Below are 20,508 nucleotides of genomic sequence, written 5' to 3' on the forward strand. Positions count from 1 at the left end.
AGCTCTGTAAATCAGAGGGAAGCGGCTGATCCAGCTGATAAATCTTTGTAGGTTCATCAAACATCACACTGTCACACTGTTTTCCAGCTGCCATTTCATTGTTATCATAAAAAATATAGATCACATTTGGTTTGAAAAGGTCCTGTGGGGACAGCTGATTTTCTCCAGACTCAGACATTTTGGGTAAAATGTGCTTTGTGGAATACAGAGCAATCTCTGTGCAGGCTGTGTAATGCTGTGCTGATTCCCTCCAACTGATATTTTTACACAAGAAAGGGTCTCTGGTTGCTCTGCAGCTGCAGTTGGAAATCCACAAATCCTGGAAATCCCATTTTCAAACTGATATGATTGGAAATTTGTTGAAATTCAGACACAGTCCCCCGAGTATTCCCTGATGGGCAATTTGTGGGCAGTCAAGTTGATAGACAAGGGCACAACATGCTCCATCACTAATGAATAACCCTGCTGCACTTATAGGCATCGGCATTCACTCATGCACTGGCCTACAAACTCTGTGTCCCTGTCTGTCACACACACGCACACACACACGTTTCCTGCTTTTATATTGCCATGCCATCCGCACTGTAAGTCCTTGATACGCAGAACGCGTCAACGTTGTATCCCAGCACTCCCTCCCTCCCTGCCTCTCTCTCTCTCATGTGCCTCAAGGCGCTGACTTATTTCCCCGGAGGAGTGGTGCAACTCCCTGCCAATTCTTCCAAATCCATCAGTGAACGTTCTGCCCTGTTGTAATTGTCTTTGTTTGATCTATTGTGGACCCCAGGAAGAATAGTCTTCATTTCCATGAAGACTAATGGGGATCCAAATAAACAATAAACAATAAACACACATGCACAAAAAAACAAACAAACAAACAAAAAACTTTTCGGGCCACTTAAAGAGCAAGTCAAATCAAGTCTATCTATCTATCTATCTATCTATCTATCTATCTATCTATCTACTATCTATCTATCTATCTATCTATCTATCTATCTATCTATCTATCTATCTATCTATCTATCATTGCCAAAGCATTTCATAAAAAATAAACAAAAATAAAAACAACAAAATAAATAAATAAATAAATAAAATAAAATAGAATAAAATAAAAAAGTAAAGGAATAAATAAATTAAAAATAAAAAGTAATCATATTTTACATGTTACATACCTTTTTTTTTTTTTTTTTTAACAGATGAATACATATGAGTTGTTAGTCCCTCAGATTGTGGCAGGCAGACACATATTTAGCTCCCAAAGGAGCTGTTGTCCCTTCACCCAGGAGAACTGCCACTTTCTGTTGCGGGGTTAATGTCAGGAAGTTTGGAATTGTCTTGGTTATTTCTCCAAAATGAAAATCTCTGACTGAGGAGAACTTTTCACAGTAGAGGAGGAAGGAAATGCAATTCTGTATCTACCTCACCTGTCCAGCAGTGGCGACAAAGACACTCCTCTCTGGGGAGTCATGTCTGTCTGTCTGTGTCTCTCTGTTTCTACTTTCCTGTCTCTGACAGAGTGCAGATATTCAGCCAATGTATATTGTTTCTTCAGAGTCATATAACTATTTAGTCTACTTTGGTTTTGTATATTAGATATAGATCTTTTGATTGATTCATATTAAAAAAAAAAATCTGGTTGTTCTGGCTCAGTGCTGTGGCAGTCTGATTGTTTAGTTTCATCATTAGCTGACTGAGGGGGCTGTTCTCTATCTATCTATCTATCTATCTATCTATCTATCTATCTATCTATCTATCTATCTATCTTTTTAAATCAATATTTATTTTGTAATATGTGTTTTGGATGGTGACATGAGATGTGCCATAGACTGTTTTGTATCGCTAAGATCTTAACTACCTCCAGATTTGGGGAAGACTCAGTACCACGGACAGCTCCTTTCTCTCCTCCCTCCTTCTCTCCGTCTCTCTCCTCTCTCTCTGTGTGTCTCTCTCTAACTGTCTCTTCCGGGCGCACACTCGGCAGCTGGCTGCGATACAGCTCCTCCCTCCTGTGTGGTGGCTTTCCCGACCAAAGATCCTTGGACGTGAACAGTTTCGCTGAAGAGCACTTTTCTCCCCTCCCCAAACAACCAGACGGACAATCGAGGCGTCAGTTATTCTATATCGACCTGAGAGAGAGGAGTTAAGGTGTCGGATAAGGTCTCCAACGGTCCTTCACCTCCCCAAATCTCTGTCAGCGATGGAGACTTGGGCTGGCTTCTGCCCAGGCTTGCACTTATCTCTGGGTATCTGGGTGATGATAGCCGCTCATACCCTACAAAATGCCAAGGCGGAGATAACTTGCGCATCTTGCACGTCGCCGGTTCAACTTCACCTGGAGGAATTACAGCTGGGGATGCGCACTGACCCGACACAGGAGCCGGACACCCTAAAAAACATCCGAGTAGAGTTTAGGGAACTCGGGGTTACCGACCAAAACACTGGAGTGGACGACGGGCATGAGGCAGGCGTTTCTGTCGAGGATGTCCCCCAGTTCCCTCAAGATGTCAATTTGGATGGAGTTAGCGCAAAGGAAGATGCGCCAGGGTCCAGTGAAGAAAGTCACCGCGGCAGCGATAAGGCAGGGGAGCCCGGGCAGGGTGAGGATGCTGCGCTCCGGAGAGCGAAGAGAAGCGGTCCTGAGTTTGCCGACTTGAGCGAGACCGGGCGGACCGGCTTGGATGCGGGCGCTCCGGGGGATCGGGGCTCATTGTTTGACGGACACAAGCTGGGCAGGTCTGAGTTCAGATGGAACAGGGATGAAGGGAGAGGGAATAACCGGCAGGATGAGCCCAAGCTCACCAGCAGCACTTTCTCCCTGACGGGGGACTCTGCGCATAACCACGCGGTGGTCTACTGGTCAGGTCAAAACAGCAGCGTAAGTCACTGTGATTTTTTTTAATCTCCTCTGCACATTCTGCTCCTTTTACGACTCCATATTTCACATGAAGAGTGGGGATATTTTTTGAGCAGCCGGAGAACAAACTCCGTGACGCACAGAGGCAGAGACTTTGTGCTCTGTCGTGCCGCTGAGTTGTGGTTCACTGTTAACAGGTGCACTGGAAGCTACAGATGCGCACCGACGCACACTGTTCCCTAAATGCCAGACTTGTGCAGCGACTGTGAATCGCATTCGGTCGCGACCTTTGACTCCCCCGGCAGTCACACACGAAACGCCATCTCTGTTATAGCCTTTATTTTACTGCTTTATGGCATCACCCCCACATCTACACTATGCATGCTCTGAAAGTGCATTTGGAGTATGATATGTAGTTTTGTCGTGATTTATAGCCGTAGTGGGAAAAATATTTATGATTTATTTGCACCGAATTTGAGATGTGCTACTGCATGATTCATTCCTCCCTAATGATGCAAGGTTTTTCATCCAAACTAATTGATTGGGGAAGGAGGGAGTCATAAATTATTGCTCAATCTCCAATAAGCCCGTAAATTCTTTAGATTATGAATTTCTACTGAGTATGACAGCTTGTGCTTCCCCTGAATTTTGGGGTTTACTGAACCGAATACCTAAAAATGACTGACTAATTTAGCTTTATTGACTGTTTGCGACATTTTTATTTTTTGTAATGTAATAGGTGATGTTCCATGCAGTTTTTATATGGCAAATGAGAAGGTGTCAGCCTTGAAATGCATCGCCACAGGCAGGGGGTGTTCAGTATTTGGAGGCTGGGTCTTATCAGCATTATTTCTAAGCAGAAGATGTGTGCCTTCTTGAAACAATGTTGCCTAATGACATGGACTCAGGGAATAAATGCTGCAGTGCATTGTAGAATTGTGTCAGCACTGATATGACATATAGAAATTGAGGGAAATATATATATTTTTTTGTTATTCTAACCACTTAATTGATCAGTCAAGATTATTTCTGAACATTCATTTGCAGAATTTGTGTAATAAATACAGTCAAAATACTTAAAGAACACTAGATGCTCAGTTTAAGAGTGTATAATCAGAGCTGGAATCTTAACAGGTTTTCTTTGCTCTCTGGCTGCAGAATGACAGCATGCAGTCCTTTGCGTGTCACAACATAACCGTACAGGTCAAAGACAGGGGCAACCTGCTGCCATATCATGTGTAAATCTTTACAGCAGCAGCAAACAGTGTCACTTTCTCGTCTATAAAATGACACTGACCACATTCGAGTCCATTCCGCATGCGAAATGGATGAAAAATCCTGCCCCTCTTACACAAGAGGGCCCTCATAGGAAGAGAATAATGAGACAAAATGAATCAAAGTCATTTACACAGCCATGTAAGCTCACAGGGTGCCGATGGGCTCTTCTTTGTGGTTTCACAAGCTTAATTTGTTGTTGTGGCTGTTCCTCTCGCTTTATTCCATCTGAAAAAAAAAAAATCCCACATATTCAGTCTTGTCTGAGCTGATTATGACACGGTGCATGAACTTGTTTTTTATCCCGCAGTGAAGACTGAGGCGCTGTGAGGGGAACATGTTTGTGTGTGTGCACATATTTGTGTGTGTGTGTGACTGCGTGAGCGTGTGCTGGATGGAGAGGTTGAGGAGGTTATTTTGCGCCGCTGCCCCTCAGCTTTAAATCTTTAATAATTATCTTGAAGACCGAGGCCTCTTTTTCAAAGTCTTTTCTTCTTTCGTGGCAAAAGAAGAGAAATCAGGCCTGGCCCTCGAGAGCATCCTCAAGAGAGGAGATCTGCTACTTAATCTTCATTGGCTGTTGGTGCTTGTTCTGGTGATGAATGGAATGGTGCGACAGGGAGATTGAGCTTGAAGTCTTCTAACTTAACTGCAGCAGTAGTTAAGTTAGAGGAAGAGTGAGTGTCTGGCTAACAGAATGACTAGCTGGTTGGATGGATGACCAGCGTGGTTCAGCCACCTTAACCCTGACTGAGTTCTTTGTCCATTGTGTGTTTTGTGGGCTCCTTCATTTTTCATCGGACTGTCCCAGACTGTCCTCACCACATACATGGTTATTTGATTAGACACTTTGAACCACTTGAGGCATCCTATTGGTCTTGTGGTTGAGACCTATATTGAACTAAACTACCCCTGGCTCTGTTCTGTTTACTGCACAGCATATGTTCTCTGTTGCCTCAACACTGTCAGCTACCAAAAAACCGTTATGTAAAACATTTTTAAACAACATATTGTTAGGTTTTCCTGAAAAGCGACATCTTGTGGCCACGCAAATAATGACGCAAACGTATCACGACCGTGTCATTACACCACAAAACCTCTTGGGAAAGAAGTCGGGCTGGTTGATTTCACAAAGTGTCTGACAAAAACCCCTCTGTTTCCTACCAACAGTCTGGTTTCTTTTGACCTTGAACACAATTTTTCCTGAACCATAACTTTGTATTTCTTCGTTTCAACATGACAATGACAGTTCCACAGCATTGACCCAGTAGTTCTTTAAACCGTGACGATGATTCTTCTCTAACCTTAAACAAGTAGCGGCCTCCAGTGTCAAAGTCAAGCACTGAAGGACACTACTATTTTAAAGAAGTATTTTACTGCTGGAAAGAAGGTGTTTCAATAAAACTGTCTTTGCAAAGGGAGACACCAATACTTTTGAAATTGGTGTTACATGACCTGAGAAAACAGTAAAGAAAGGGACGTGGCATTTGCTTTGCTCAAGAGGTTGAAAACCTACAACTACCAGAATGCTGACATACGTGCTCCCGCTGGTGGGTGATGTAATGCAAGTTTGTCCAATACAATATGGTGGCCAGCAGGTAACAAACGTTCTCGAATTACAGATAAATGCTAAGTTAAAATATGTTTCTGAAAACATTTGAGGTGAGAAATAGGCAATACAGTAACAGAATCTTGGTTTATAGTTGATCAGCATTTCCTAGTTTGACCATTTGATCGGAGCTTGGTCTGAGTTTGTGAGACAAGGCGATATCTCTGGATATGCTTCTATACTTTTGTGGCCATGGTGGTGGCGGGCATGTACCCTGGAAATCCAGAGTTCTCGCGAGAGCTAAATTTGAATTTGCTCAGCGAGTCACTCTGGCAATCAGTAATGATGCTCATTACCCATGCCCTTGTAGCCGAGCTGCACCAATCACATCGGCGTATCTGATATAGGCGGGCCAGAGGCAAGCTAAACAGATGACGACAGCGCTGCGACGACGAAGTCCGGAATCAGTCTGTAAACATTGCGAGATGGCTACGGATGAACACCAGTTGTTTGAAACGGCTTTAGCCGCTACAATGAACGAGTTAGACTTAGCTTTTTCTCTAAAAGAGGAACAGAAGACGGCGCTCGAGTCTTTCCTTTGCAAGAAGGACGTTTTTGCTGTTTTGCCGACTGGATACGGCAAGAGTCTAATCCATAGACATGTCTATGGTCTAATCTACCAGTTAGCTCCGCTGGTAGCGCTCTGGATACGTCACCCCGTATATTGTTCTGGTTGGTCGTAGTGTTATCCAATTGCGTGCAGTGATATTTTCAAATGCATGCTTGGTGCCACCCCTCGAGTTGGGCCATTTGCATTACTCATAGCCAGACCCTAAATCTTTTCAGATTTGGGTCTGGATTTCCAGGCTAGCGGGCATGCGAAAATGTGGAGGTACAATCTGTAGTTTGAGTAACAGCCCTGGAGCCAACAGGGGAAGAAAATGAGCCGAGTGATGAGCAGAGAAACGTGCACTCTAGTAAGATGGAGGCAAAGTTGCCATAGTTCATTTCCACATACTACCCACACTGTTGACGGAAAGCTGGTTGAAAATTAGCAAAGTATCTTTTTACGGTTATAAATGATCACATTCAGTCTCCTACCAACTGTCAGTGTTGATTTCTCTTAACCTTGACCACATTCTGTCCCTAACCTTGGTCATCAAGAGACTCTTTTACCAAAACCTTCCATTTTTCATCTTTCCTTTATGGTTTTAATTTACATATTTTTCTATCTATTCAGTTGACCTAGCTCTATGAAAAACTTGTTGCCTCTGCAATCTCTGACACTCTTAGAGTGCCAGTTGTCTCAACATAACCCTGATCAAGCAGTCCTTTTTTAGCACAACCACATGACCACAATCACTGCCTACTCTTAACCAATTCGTTCTCCTTTTAATTCTGACTGTGATCATTCTGAACACTGGCTTCTTTCACTATGTTCACAATCTGTTGCTAACTTTGATAAAAGGAGTCTTTGAACCAAAACATGAGAAGTCCTTATTTTTATCTAAGTAGCTGTAGTTGCCTAAACCTTACACAACAATGACCAAAATGGTGCCAGATCAGAGAAGGCTCATCTGGGTTGGGACTCTAAGGTAATGTCAAGCAGCCTTTTTTTGTAGTTTGGAGAACTTATTGATGCTACCACAGTTCAGTTTGGTTGAGAATTACCAATTTTAAGTGACAGACAGACTTATTGGAGGGGTAGCAGCCGTCTGCCCTGTTCCACTGACCTTTAGCCAAGATACCAAACTCCTACCTGCTCAACCATTGAACCTTTCTGGACTAAATGCCCAGAATATAAATGTAAATGAATCTCAGCTGGCTGACTGGTTTGCTGTTTGCTTGACTGCCCTTAAATCGGCCATACATTCACAACCTCTTTGGTCTAGAGACTTTTCTCTCAGTCTTATTTCAGCCAGATTGGTCGGCCGTGTCTTGTACTGTGACTACCTCTGGGAGGACTTGACGCTGCTGTGGGTTCCCCCGGGGGGAATGGTGTGTCCTCTGAGGCGTGTACACAAGGCTAATGCACTCTCACTGTCTCTCTGTACCTGTCCAACTAGCTGTCTCTGCCCCCGCTGCTCTGCCTCTATCCCTCTCTGTCTGTCGCTGTATGTGTCGTCATGTCTCAGCCTCAGGCTTACGCAGGTTATGTTGAAGCCTTAACCTTAGATATTAACCAAAAAATGTAGAGGTAGCAGTGTTGAGACTAACTGTCATTTATTATATTCATGGGCATAATTCCAATGAAGCATGCCCACAGCAAAGTGACAAGTTCTTTCCTGAAGTATCTCTGAGGCTGTGTAATCCCCCCACCCTCCGCAGTCATGAGCATAATGGCATTGTGACTGACAGCTTGAATACAAAATGGATAGCAGTAGCAGTGCCTCTTTCAGTGTGATCTTGAAACATTCATCTCTTCTAAGGGAACCTTGAGATTTCCTTCCAACAGCATCTGCAATGATTTTTAAATTTTTTTTTTTTTAAACTGTCTCCGTAAATATCAGCATACTTTGGTGATAATTCAGGATGGGGCTTCACCTTTAAAGCTGATCAACGCCACACTTGGGAGTGAGGATAGATGGACGAGTATTAGCTCGACATGAGTGGTCTTTTATAGCCATGAGAACTCACGCAGGGACAGGTCAGTCATATCTGGCAAGTCATCAATAGAGCTGTGTGTGTTTGAAATTCCCAATTCTCTCTGTAGGAACGTACACAGCCTCTCACTAGTGCTATTTGAAGATAAATATGTCATGCTGAAAAAACGCACACATGCTCCAGGTATGCATAAGGCTTTAAAAGCTGAAGATCCGACAGTGTCTCCCGTTTTTGCAATATGTCTTTGGAAACAGGAGTCGATAAATGATTCCTCTTTTGAAAGAATCTGACATCCTGCAAAAATGATGTTGTAGAATGCTTTATCAACCTGACTGGCTGCTATTTGCATGTCATGGTCATTACATGCACCACCCATAGAGAGCCCAGAGACCTACTGACAAGGACAGAGCCTTGTGTAGCATTTCCAACCATGGTCTCTGCAGTCAGGGGGATATGATTTAGGAAGTAGGGGCGGGTCTTGTTCCCACTCGCTTTCCATCAACCCATCTCACCCCTCAGCCTAAATTACTGAAGGTAATACATTATAAAGTTGTTTCTTTTCTTCCCTCTCCCACTACCCTGGTGGCCCTCTGCTCTGGAGGAAGAAAGATGGGGGAAAAAACGAGAATATCATAAATAATGTAACCCTTCCAGCAGGCCTTATTTCCCTTATCCCTCGATCTGTCCACCCTCCGTTAATTAGTGTCTTCAAATTTATTTCCTGTCCCTTGTTTTTTTGCATTGAAAGTATGATGTCGTGGCAAGGAGCCACGTGCCACAAAACATGAATGGGGAATCCATCTTTACTGGCCTCGAGAGCTAAACTCTTGGCTGCAGTTACCGAACAGTCGGGGTTGGGCAGAGGCTGACCTTCATGCAGTGTGGTTTTAAAAGCATGTTATGTCACTTAATGCTCGCACTGTATGCTTAAGCTTTCAAATTCCGTGTGTAGGATGAGTCATGTCATGTATGGGAGGTCATATTTCATTTCTGGGTATCTTAATGGGCAGTGTAGATGTTAGCCTTGCAGATAAAAAAAAAGCAGCATTTGCTTACAACTGTTTTGTGTGGGAAGGGCAATGCATCTAACCACATATTTTGAAATGTAATCAGGAACATACAGCAAAATGCATTCACAGAATATCAGACTGAAAGATACAACTATTAAAAACATCTAACCCTTGTGACCGGATACACAAAAATCCCGCTTTTTTCTTTTTCCCTGAAGTTAACTAGGTCAGCACAATTTGAGATTCCATTTTATAACTCCTGTTAAAGGTCACCGGATGCACTTAAAAGTGTCACATAATGTTAAAACTCTCCTTAGCACTCGGCACAGAAACGCTACCACATTAAAGAAGCCATTCAGGAAGCCATCCAATCAGGATGCATTGCACCTGCTGCTGCAGTACAACGCCGATCTTGGATCACATCAAGCTGCTAAAAGCTTTGAAGCCATGAGCACGTGCGTAGTAGAAACCCAGCCGGTCGGACAAGAGGCTATAAGGCTGCATTCGCCAAACCCTAATGGCCTCATTATGTTTCCTGTATGATTGCCACGGCGGCTGAGGCGCTGATGGAAGCCACCTCGCTACGACTTCAGAGAGTTGAGTATAATCATACGCTTGGCCACTGATCCTGTTCGGCAGTACAAGGGTGCTAACATTATCTGTGAGCGTGAGGTAGAGAGAAGTGTGTGTGTAAGTATATGTGTGTTAATTACATGGGTACACCCCAGTGTCAGATTTAATTTAGTTTCATTTCTATTCTATTAAATGCCTTTCTCCATCTGGGGTACTCAGAGAATGCGGGGGACCACCTACCAGGGCTCTGTATCTTCCTCCCACTGTCTTTCTCTTGCTGTGCACAGTTTGAACACCTATAGATTGACTTAAGGAATATCGAGTTTTCATTTTGAGACCTCCGAGTCCCAGAGGCACAGTGCATCTTGACCTTATCCACATTTTTTTTTCTTTCAGAGCCAAGTGCGATACCTTGTAATGTTGATGTCCCTTGCCATTTCCCAAACACGGACAAGCCGGGGAGAGCGGCCAGGCGATGAGCACATTATAATGTCAGACCACAGCGAAGCGATAGACCGCACGCTGCGTTTCTCTCTCTGTGCCCTCTATTTGCTTTTTCTCTTTCTCTTCGTCTCTGCCCTCCTTCGGCAGGCACAGTCCCTCCCTTGCACTGATATGTCTTCACTAGGTCACAGACACACACAAAAATCGCAGGCACTCTGAGACATACTTGTCCGCATGCAAACGGGCAGGCACAAAGTTGCAAGCATGCACACACACACGCCCTCAATCATTCTCAGTATCATGTCTCACTCTCAGTCGGAGTGAATGGTGTCGTGCCTGGAGGAGGTTGTCACTGATGGAGACTAATGTTGACACATAACACCCCAGGACCTGCAGTCAATTAACACATTGTCTAATTAAAGTGATCTACTGGTTTATCTATGAGAGATTGAAAGTGGCTGTAAAATGGGTCCACGCTGCATTAACTTTACAATCAGGTCTGCTTCTTTATTTCTATTTGGATTTTAATGGTAATAACCTGCTTAAACATCCCCCCCATTACCCAACAGATTGTGTGAGCATCTTTCATTGATGGCGGCGGGAGATGGACGCTCATGATTTTGGATTTCTATTTCCTGTTAATACCCCTCTCAAGCTGCACAAAACACTCCAGCAGTCGCCGTATGTGCTTGAACTTCTGACTGTCCATAGTATCTGGCGTGGAACTCGGCTTGAAAAGTGCCCTTTAAATAAATCATCCCTCAACCAGCTATAAGTCATCATCCCCCCCCCCCCCCCCCAAGACTCGTGCTTACTGCCTTTGAATGTGAACTGCATTACATTTCTATCAAACACAGTAATTGTCTCTTATTTACTCATCCTCCATGCGGAGCTGCTTTTAAAATTTTAATGACGCCGTAAGAGTTGTTACTAATATTAAGCCTGTCTTTAAAGGAGAGTGTGAGTGGCCATGGATAGCAATGAATTATTAATCCTCGTGCTCTTTTATAGGTGTTTTCTCTGAAGGTGGAGCTTCCACCGGAACAGAGAGTACTGTGCTTTCATATTATCCTGCTGTCAAAAATACTTTGAGGAAGATAGGCTGAGGTAAAGGTAATGCTAACGATCCCTTTAGTTAGTCAATGAAAAGAGGTGACACGAACACTGCCAGCCTGTGGCACTTAACTCACGCTGAGGCTCCATTATAGAGAGATGCATTAATGCTATATATGTAGAATCAAGTGTATGATGTAATGCAGTGTACTTACTACCTTATTTAAATGCCAGACTCACTGTAAAGGCCCAGGCATACCAAACCGACCTCAAAGAACTAGTGGTGACGAAGGCTGACTGCTGCGTCGCCTTACATAGCCTCTGTCATGACCAATAAGTTGCACCTGAACACACTGCAAAGACTACAGCCAACGGCCAACTAGCAAGTATGTTCTGCACCTAAATGAGAGGAAATAACTCTACATATGAGCAGGCAGCATTGGTCTGTATTATCATTAAAAAAGGGAAACCGGAAGACCGACAGGATGGATTCAAGATGCTAGTCAGCACATTAACAACACAACCTGATGTTGAAAGCCCAATGGATTTACTGTGCGCTAACAAACATAGTAAAGGCAGTTATGAACTGTTTCTGCTTAAGAAAAGATAATATTGGCCAGATAACAAGTTTATTTTGATTTGTTTTCTTGACTTCCATTTTTCTTCTCATGCACTGAGCTCAACTGCCAAACAGAGATACTTTATTCTCTGACAGGCTCCACCGTCTCTGACTGAACATGCTGAATTGGCCAAAAAAAGCTGACAAGGGCTGACAAGGGCCGACTAGTTCCAGCAGTGTGGGACACATGACAAAAACTAGGGAAACAGAAGCTTGGCGGCCCAACATTGACTAATGGCTGACTGTTGGCTTGGTGTGTCACAGCCCTACATCATGTCTGACACATTTCTGTGGTACTTTTTGAGGCTGTATTGTGCTGCAATATATTGAAGGATCTTTGTAATGTTATGTTTACCACATAACATTAGAACGTTATGTGGTAGACGTTCCTGGGCACAGCACGAAGATGAGGTTGGGACTTTATTAAAAGGTAGCAACCAGGTGCCGGACCGTAAGCAGCACACATCTAAGAAGAATCTACGAAAATCACGTAAACAGTGCTGCACAAGGCAAATACAGCAAATTTAGGGTTGTTTTTTTACTTTCACTGTTGCTCATGATACTGTTAAGCACTTTTACACTGCCTTTTAGCCATAGACTGTTTATAACAGAGTTACAGAGTTAGCCCTGTGATAGTCTGGCGACTTGTCCAGGGTGTACCGCACCTCTTGCCCAATGTCGGCTGGGATAGGCTCCAGCCCCTCCGTGACCCCTAACAGGATAAGCGGTTACAGAAAATAAATGAATGAATGTATATAATGGTGGATGTTATGGCAGCTCCCCAGAAATGAAAGCAAAATATCTCTATCACCCCCTAGTGGCTGCCTACAGTATAAGTCATAAATCCCACCCCCTCCAATTGAGTGGCTGGAACATGGGACAAACTAAAAACTCAAAGTACACACCAAATAGTTTTTTCCCAAAGTTGGTATCTGTCATTTTAGGTAGTTATTATCACACGGATGAATGCGTAAGTGTTAATTTTTCTGATTAGTTTGATTTTAATTACTAACTTCATGCTGTAAAAAGGGGGTGAGTAATGTGAAAGTAGGCAGGTATAGTCCGGTACTCCGTACAGCTAAAAAATTCAGGGCCGAATTCACAAAGGATGAACTGTGGCCGCTGATAGCACCTTGAATTGCACTTCACTTGCACCCACAGTTTGCTCCGTCTTAACGTCCTATTCACAAAGGATATTGCGCTAATGATATACCAGCGCAAACACCAAGAACACCGTGGCAGAACAATGGCAGACTTAGTTTGGCAAAGTACTGAATACTGTATACCCTCATGTAGTGATGTCTGCTGGTGAGTCAGTCTAACAGTGTCGGATGGGTTGAGGCTGTGGATTTGACCAAGTTTGACCACTTTATCACTATTCCCTCTCACTTGTAGCTGTTTTTTCGTTATCTTTTGAATTTAATATGAATTATGGAACCGTTTTTGTTCACGTTTGTTTCCCCCGTTTCGTAAAATAAATTATTGAAAGTTGCTTTTGAAGTGCGTGACAGAAGTGCGTTTTGAGAACGACCGCAGACTGTCACCTGTTCAACGCATCAATATCTTCGGATGCCATTAAAGTAATAATGATTATAATAATAATGTCAAAATATTATTTACAGACTGATTTAACAGACGATCACTGCTGCCACGATCACTGGAAAGTCTGGGCGAGAGGCTTCCACAGAGGAGCGCCCAGTTTGCACCAGCTTTCTAAAGACGTTATTTACTTCACTCAAACTGCGTGTGGCTATTAGCGCTGGTGTTAGTGAATTAGACGTTGTTTATCAATGAGGCTCATTTGCATAGAAAGGGGCAATTTTTGCGCCAAATATATGCATATTACCTAATTTAAATACGTGCAAATAACACCGGAGCACCAAGACGCAATCTGCTTGGCAGTGCAGTTAGTGGAGCATTTCACCCTCTGCGCGTGCTTTGTGAATTAGACGGTATCTGTTTGCTCCATTTTTACCAGTTTAGCAGCCGCAAAAGCCACGCAATCCTTTTGTGAATTCGGCCCTCAGTGTCGGTATGCAGTACCAGGAAGAGGGGCCAGCAGCTGCCTGACTAAACCAGTTTGGTAAAGTTGTAAAGATATTCACAAACTTCTCAGATCAGTAACTCATAGGCATAATCTAGTTATAACACAAATGATGCCTCTTTCTAACCGCAGTAAGGCAGACAATGAGCTGCCATTTGATTTTCTTCAAAACCAGCCATTCTCGAGATGGATGGATAATAATGTTCACAGTGTGCTGCTGGCTGTGAGGTGAGTGCGCGAGGACCATTTACAAAATGCAACACTGAAAAGCCATACTACAAAATATTCAATAACTTCACTCTTATTATTAGTTTCACCAAAATTACTTCACACATCAATAATCTCTTGTTGGTGATACTGCCATACTCACTTTGGAATAAAAGGCTTTTGTATAATTTTGGTGGATTTTCATTGTGAAAAATATTCAGTGAATTCACTCTTGTACAGTGCAGTGTTCTCAAAATCACTTTGCACATCAATGATCTCCTGTTGGTTATAATACCACACTTAAATTTTGAAAAATGTGCTTTGGCATAATTTTGGGGAATTTTCACGAGAAAAAGTATTCAATAAATTCACTCATACAGTGTAGTGTCCCCAAATATTCAATAACTTCACTCTTAGAAAATCTTTTGTGTCTCTAAAGTTCTAAAACTTCAAAGACAGAGACTGTCTGAAACAAAACAAATTGTTACGGCTTTAGATAAATCATTTGTTAGACATGATGCCAAGTATTTAGAATTTATTTCTACAGCATAGGGATGCATTAAGCTGGAGGTGGGAGGAGAACAGCATGTAGCGATAAAGGTTGAGGGAGTAGTTCCGGCAGTAATTTCAATTTCCTTTCGCCTCTGGGTAAGACGATGATTGACACCTGTGCTTATTAATCGGTGTGCTCGTGACTGAGTCAGGCCAATGGCTCAGTCTTTGGCAGGTGTGTGGGCGGGACTTCAATATAGCAGCTCCACATCGTCCATTTTTATATACGGTAAGTGGTTTTAGCAAGTACGTTTATCACCACGTTGTCTTGTTAAGTCAAGGCAATGTATTTATGTAGCGCCAAAGCTATCTCAGGACACTTTTCACTTAAAGCAGGTCGGCAAAAGCTACACCAGTTTGCATTATGCCGAGATGGATGAGAATTCCTTAGAAAGTGGTCACAATAAAATAAGTGTATACATCTAAAGGCTCTCTAACAACTCTAATTTCTGCCGATGAAAGTTGTATGATACGATCAAAGCTCCAAAACAAGCGAGTACGTCGATGTTGTGATTATTTGGCCTAAATAAGTTGAACAAACATGGCATTTATTCTATCACTGTTGCTGTTAATTGCATTACAGGGGTTTCTATTTTTCTGTTGTCGGCAAAATGTCTGCCAATTTTTTTGATATGTTGCTACAGCCAGTAATTGCTTTCACGGATCTTTGAGAGTTGGCACCTCGATTCAAACTTTTGCCACCTGTAATCAAGTTTGTTAAGCTAATGCACAGAGGAATAAGGCTGGTGTTTTCGGTTGCTTGTCAGTGTCTGTCTATTTTTTAGTATCTAGATAAGAGAAGATTGCATTCAACCATGTGTGACAGTTTGTTGTAAGGTATGACTGCAATTCTGGATTCTGGAAACTACACTGCCTCACACTTTTGGTGATCAATGGCTAAGATGTGTGAACGTGTGTGTTCATGTGTATAAATAGGAGGTGTGTGTACAGTATGTGCTTGTCTTTGCAAACTATATGTGCCTGAGCTTAAAACACATACTGTAATGTGCGTTGCTTCTAATGGATATGAGCTGCCGCTTACGCATAAAAAACCTAATGAAGCACGATGAATTAAGAGTTGTCGTCGGAGCTCAAGTTCAAAAAGTTCACTCTTTATTCCTTTCCTCGGTGGGTAATTTGTTTGCAGCAACTAAATAAAAGTGGGAACACACCACTATAGCAAAAACATGCTGCAAATGGATCATAAACAGCAAAGCCATAATGAAAAAGAAAGCGCTGATGTCTCCTCTACTTTACATTAACCTCGACAGCTAAATAATCTGTCTTTTCTTTGCCGCTGTAATAAAGTCGTCCCCAAGTGGCCCCACTTCGACCCCCATTGCTCGTTTTCCCACATCCTCTGTTTGTTCCCACATTTTATTCATGGCACCTCGAGTTGAGGTTGTACCAAATACAAGCTGTAATATTGAGTAATGAGTGGTAACAGGCGTGTAACTAAATAAATACCCCTAGTCTGACACTTTTTACGTGCTCCAGCTTGTGAGCCTCTTTTTGCCTGCGTCAACAGCACAGTGATTTTCTGCAGTGTGGCTCGTCGTGCTGAGAGCAGCACATAAAAGGCAGCATCAACGAGGGCTTGTTCTTTTTTAATGTAACACTTTATCACCTTTTTTTCATGGAAGTTGTAATGAAGCCACTTGAATATTCACTTATATTGCTGTGTCATTTGCTGATCAAAAGTACATTTAGTCATCCTGAACCTGGCACCCTCCCTCTGTATTCCTGGCCCCGAAGTAGAAGCTTAAACCTTCTAAATCCCAATAATTCTCAGTGAAGGTAGCCACAGCGCTGCCCCAGTCCTGTCATGGAGAGACTGATAGTGGGCCTTTACAATCAATGGTGCTCAGTATCATTCCTGGTGTGTCATATGCCTTCAGGCTACAGCGAAAATAAGGGAAGTACCAGTACAGTTCAGCCACAGTGAGACTTCTTTGGGTGCTGTATTTTCTTGTGGTTCAAGGACAGTTTAAAACTGTATTTATCAATATTGTCTTTACATCAACGATAAATCAAACGACTATAATGTGACAGGGTCAGTTTTAGGGCTGGAATTTAGGTAATTTAGCTAACTTACAGACTTCTTTTAGCTCATTGTTTTAATTTACAACCAACACGTTCACTGTAGCTATGGCTCCCTGTCACTACTCTCATCTTTTGAAGTCAGCCATTTTAGCAAGAAACTGTATGACAAAGGAAGCAACTGGCATCTGAAGAAAGTTGAACATTTAGGAAGCCACAGCAGCTACAACACATTCTCACTCTGACGTCATCACATATCAATGTTTGGTCATGGACTTTCCACGTCAAGATACGACGTGAAAGGTACCCTGGATGCGTTGGTTGTTGACATTCTGGGATGCCATGTCTGTTACATGCATTGGCTTCTTTCAAAATACACTTCAGTTTTCACAGGAAGTTTACCGTTCACATACAGTCTCTTTCAAAACACATGCGCTGCGTCAGTACAACAATGCAAATTGATGTTTTTTTTTCCTCCAACAACTAACACACATGGTTGGATTTAGGACAAAGAACAGGGTTTGACTTTATAAACACTGCTCCTCAGGGTGAAAGTTGGTGTTTGTTGGACCCATCCATGACCCCTCTCCCCCGTCCTACTCGGACTTTCACCGCCTTTACTTTGTTTTTGCCCTGCTGCGTTTCCTCCTGATGCTACTGAGCAACTGACCCTCAAACTAAAACGGCGACTCATGATGACGACGTTAAAGGATGGCTTTTTTTTGGCAGTGTCTGACACGGCAAGTCACTTCCCAAGCGCCAGATTTCGACAACTTCAGAGTGAGACCAGGTTAGCTACAGATATTTTTCGTAGAAATCAAAACAGAGCTTTAAGTAAAGCGGTTTTTAGATTTACATTCCACCAGATGGCTAGAAATATGACTCCCTGCTAAATCCTAATGTTGTGTTTGCTAGGTGCGTCATGTGTAAGTAATAGTTTGCTAACATGTTAGCATCTTTAGCCAGGTATTTGGGGTGCCATGCCGTTGTACCAATGGCCCAAAATTCTGAAGCCCCATAAATGTGAAAGATGTCCTACAGGGCCGAAAGCTCATTATCTCAAAAACAAATGCCCATTGCTCTGAAATCACAGTTCTCCAAAAATTCACACTCCCTGCAGTTAGTTTCAGTTTTCCAGCAGCGTTTGAGTCACCTATTCCTGGTGTCTTTACCAACCCTTTGCTGTTTTTCCTTGTGCTGTTTGAGCCAATGCACACAGGCATTTTTTTCGACCTATCCCTGCTTTTTCGCTTATATTTGTGGCACCACATGTGGGTGTTGTAGGCCAAAATGTGACATTTTTCCAACCATAACCAAGTGTTTTTGTGCCCAAACCTAACCACACCATAGTGTTGCTGAAAAATAGAACACATCCAAGGTTTTCAGAAACAAACAATGCAAACATATTTTCTGCCGATTGGGTTGTTGCTTGGAGTGTGTACGCTGCTGAGAAACGGCGTGAAGGTTTGCCTCAGATGCCGCTGGGAGACTGAAACTAACTGCAGGGAGTGTATTTTGGAGAAACACAGCTTCGGAGTAATGAGCGGTTTGATTTTTGGATTACAGGCTGTCGGAGAAATGGGCTTTCGGTCCAATGGGACACCTTTTGGATTAGAAGGGCTAGAGAATTTTGGAGCCATTGGAACAATGGGCAGTCCCTGGTATTCAGTGGTGGCTGCATTAGGTTTGCTAAACTAACCTAACATTGTATCCTTTTACATTTTGCTTTCTGGTCCATTCCCATTCACAGTGGCTTTCTTCCTTTTTTTTTATCCCCACAAGGCAAATATGGCTCCCATTGACTCACACAGCATGTTAGCAATAGTAGCCATATGCCAGAGCCCTTTTAATTATCACACATTATCCCAGAGCTGTCACATTATGATAGCAGGAGCATTATCTTAGGCTTGACCTTTTCATCTGGGAGATGAGCTGAATTGTGACAGAAAGAAATGACCAAACCTGTAAAATGCCAACATCGTTGAGATCATCTTTATCCTGGAAACACCTGGATTCACCACTGAACACACACAATGGTAATCTAATAATTTGGCAACCGACTTAAAAAGGACCCATTATAGGAGGTGATTCACTTCAGGTTATCATGTCTGGGCCTTCAATACAACAATGCCTATGTATCCTGGGTTGACCATGACTCTCCCTTTAACAATGAATATGTTATAGTGTAATCTTCAAAAGTAAGTCAGTTATATAAAATTTTATGAATTATGAATAATGCCCCATTTTCACCGTGTGGTCTGCCCAGACTCTGGCGGTATCAATTATCTTGAAGGGGATAGATCTCATTCCAGTCCCAATCTGATTTTAAACATGTCAGTATAAAGACATAATGAAATTTAAATGAGACTACTCAAATTGAAGCAATGATTTGTTGCATGGAGAGTGCTCTGTAGCAACTTTATTTAATGAATTCTATTCAGTTCAGTGCAGTGAGTTCTGACTCACCTTGTAATTTGTTCTGCACATGTAACTCTGGAGTGAGCTATTATGCTCATTATGTATCTATACATTCAGCCGTTTATTCTTAGTGGTCTTTTCTTCTCTGCTCTGAACATACGGATTCTGAATCTGGTATAATAACTGATGGGCTATTAAAGCAACTGACCTGGTTGTTTTCTTGCTCACAGTGTTTATCATTCAAAGACGATATCACGCTGATAAGTGCTGGGAATGCTGATAGGAAACTGGAGGCTGTGTTTGATTATTAACATTCGCAGAGGTAGAGCCACCAGTGAAGGCGTTGCTGCATCATCCAGACCAGTGAGATGGATGAGGGGAGTGGGGGTCGAGGAAAACTAGGCCTTGTTGGGTACCCGCAGAGTAGCATGCGGCTCTGAAGAAACCCAGCCCAGGTAATTATCACGTTGCGCCACTTAAATACAAATGAACATGCTTTTTCACAGCGGAAAGCAGTTTAATCAAGTGTGTTTGTGTGCGTCTGTGTGTATCCGTGTTTGTCCTCTGCCTGTTCCTGTAGGGGTTTTGTTGTTTTCTTTGTGCCTCTTAGCACTTTATCCCACCATGTTTTCTGAAACACAGCATAACACTTGCACTCGGTCGGTCATTTTCAGGCGGAAGTGACTGTTTTGTCTGTTCTCGTCAAACAACTGTTCCTCTCAGTCCGCCGCTGTGTTTCCCACAGGCAGCCTGGCACGGCATCCAGCCTGTAGCGAAGGAGGCTGACTCTTCCTGTCATTCCTGTGGTCCCACATTTGCCGCCTGCCTGCCTGCCGGCTGCTCCTTAGGCAGTGCCTTTGTCCATCACTAGAGGGAGTGGGTAGCCTAAAGAATAATGAAGTGTAATATGAGCTGCAGGACAAGAGGACAGAGGGGGAAGTAGAGCGAGAGGGAGAGACCACTGATTATTCATTACCCTTACTTTAGAGCTGTAGCCACACTGTGGCCTCTACAGCTCCGATGCACATAGATACTAAATGATGTATGTGCTGCACACTGTATATGTAGAGTGGAGCTGGATGGACAAATCCTGCAAAGACAAATGTCGTGCTTCTTGGCAGATGAAGCTACTCTGTGATTGAAATTAATAGATATGGACTTGAATGTGTGCCTGTCTGTATGTCTGTCTGTCTGTCTGTCTGTCTGTCTAAGTTTGTGATGAGAGAAGGCAGGGGGGAGGCACACAGAGTCAGATAGATGGATGGAAAC

At 42.9% G+C, this 20,508-nt stretch overlaps 1 protein-coding gene across 2 annotated transcripts in view; it reads left to right on the plus strand.

Moving 5' to 3' along the window:
• Positions 1-2,070: 2,070 nt before the first annotated feature.
• Positions 2,071-20,508, plus strand: part of sorcs3a (sortilin related VPS10 domain containing receptor 3a) — a 315,141-nt gene continuing 296,703 nt past the window's right edge. For both annotated transcript variants that reach the window (XM_050045235.1, XM_050045234.1), the window contains exon 1: positions 2,071-2,872. In XM_050045235.1, the coding sequence (XP_049901192.1) occupies positions 2,195-2,872 (678 nt within the window). In that variant the 5' untranslated portion in view covers positions 2,071-2,194. The remainder of the gene's footprint in view (positions 2,873-20,508) is intronic.

Source organism: Epinephelus moara, chromosome 5, assembly GCF_006386435.1.
Source record: "Epinephelus moara isolate mb chromosome 5, YSFRI_EMoa_1.0, whole genome shotgun sequence".
Lineage (NCBI taxonomy): Eukaryota > Metazoa > Chordata > Actinopteri > Perciformes > Serranidae > Epinephelus > Epinephelus moara.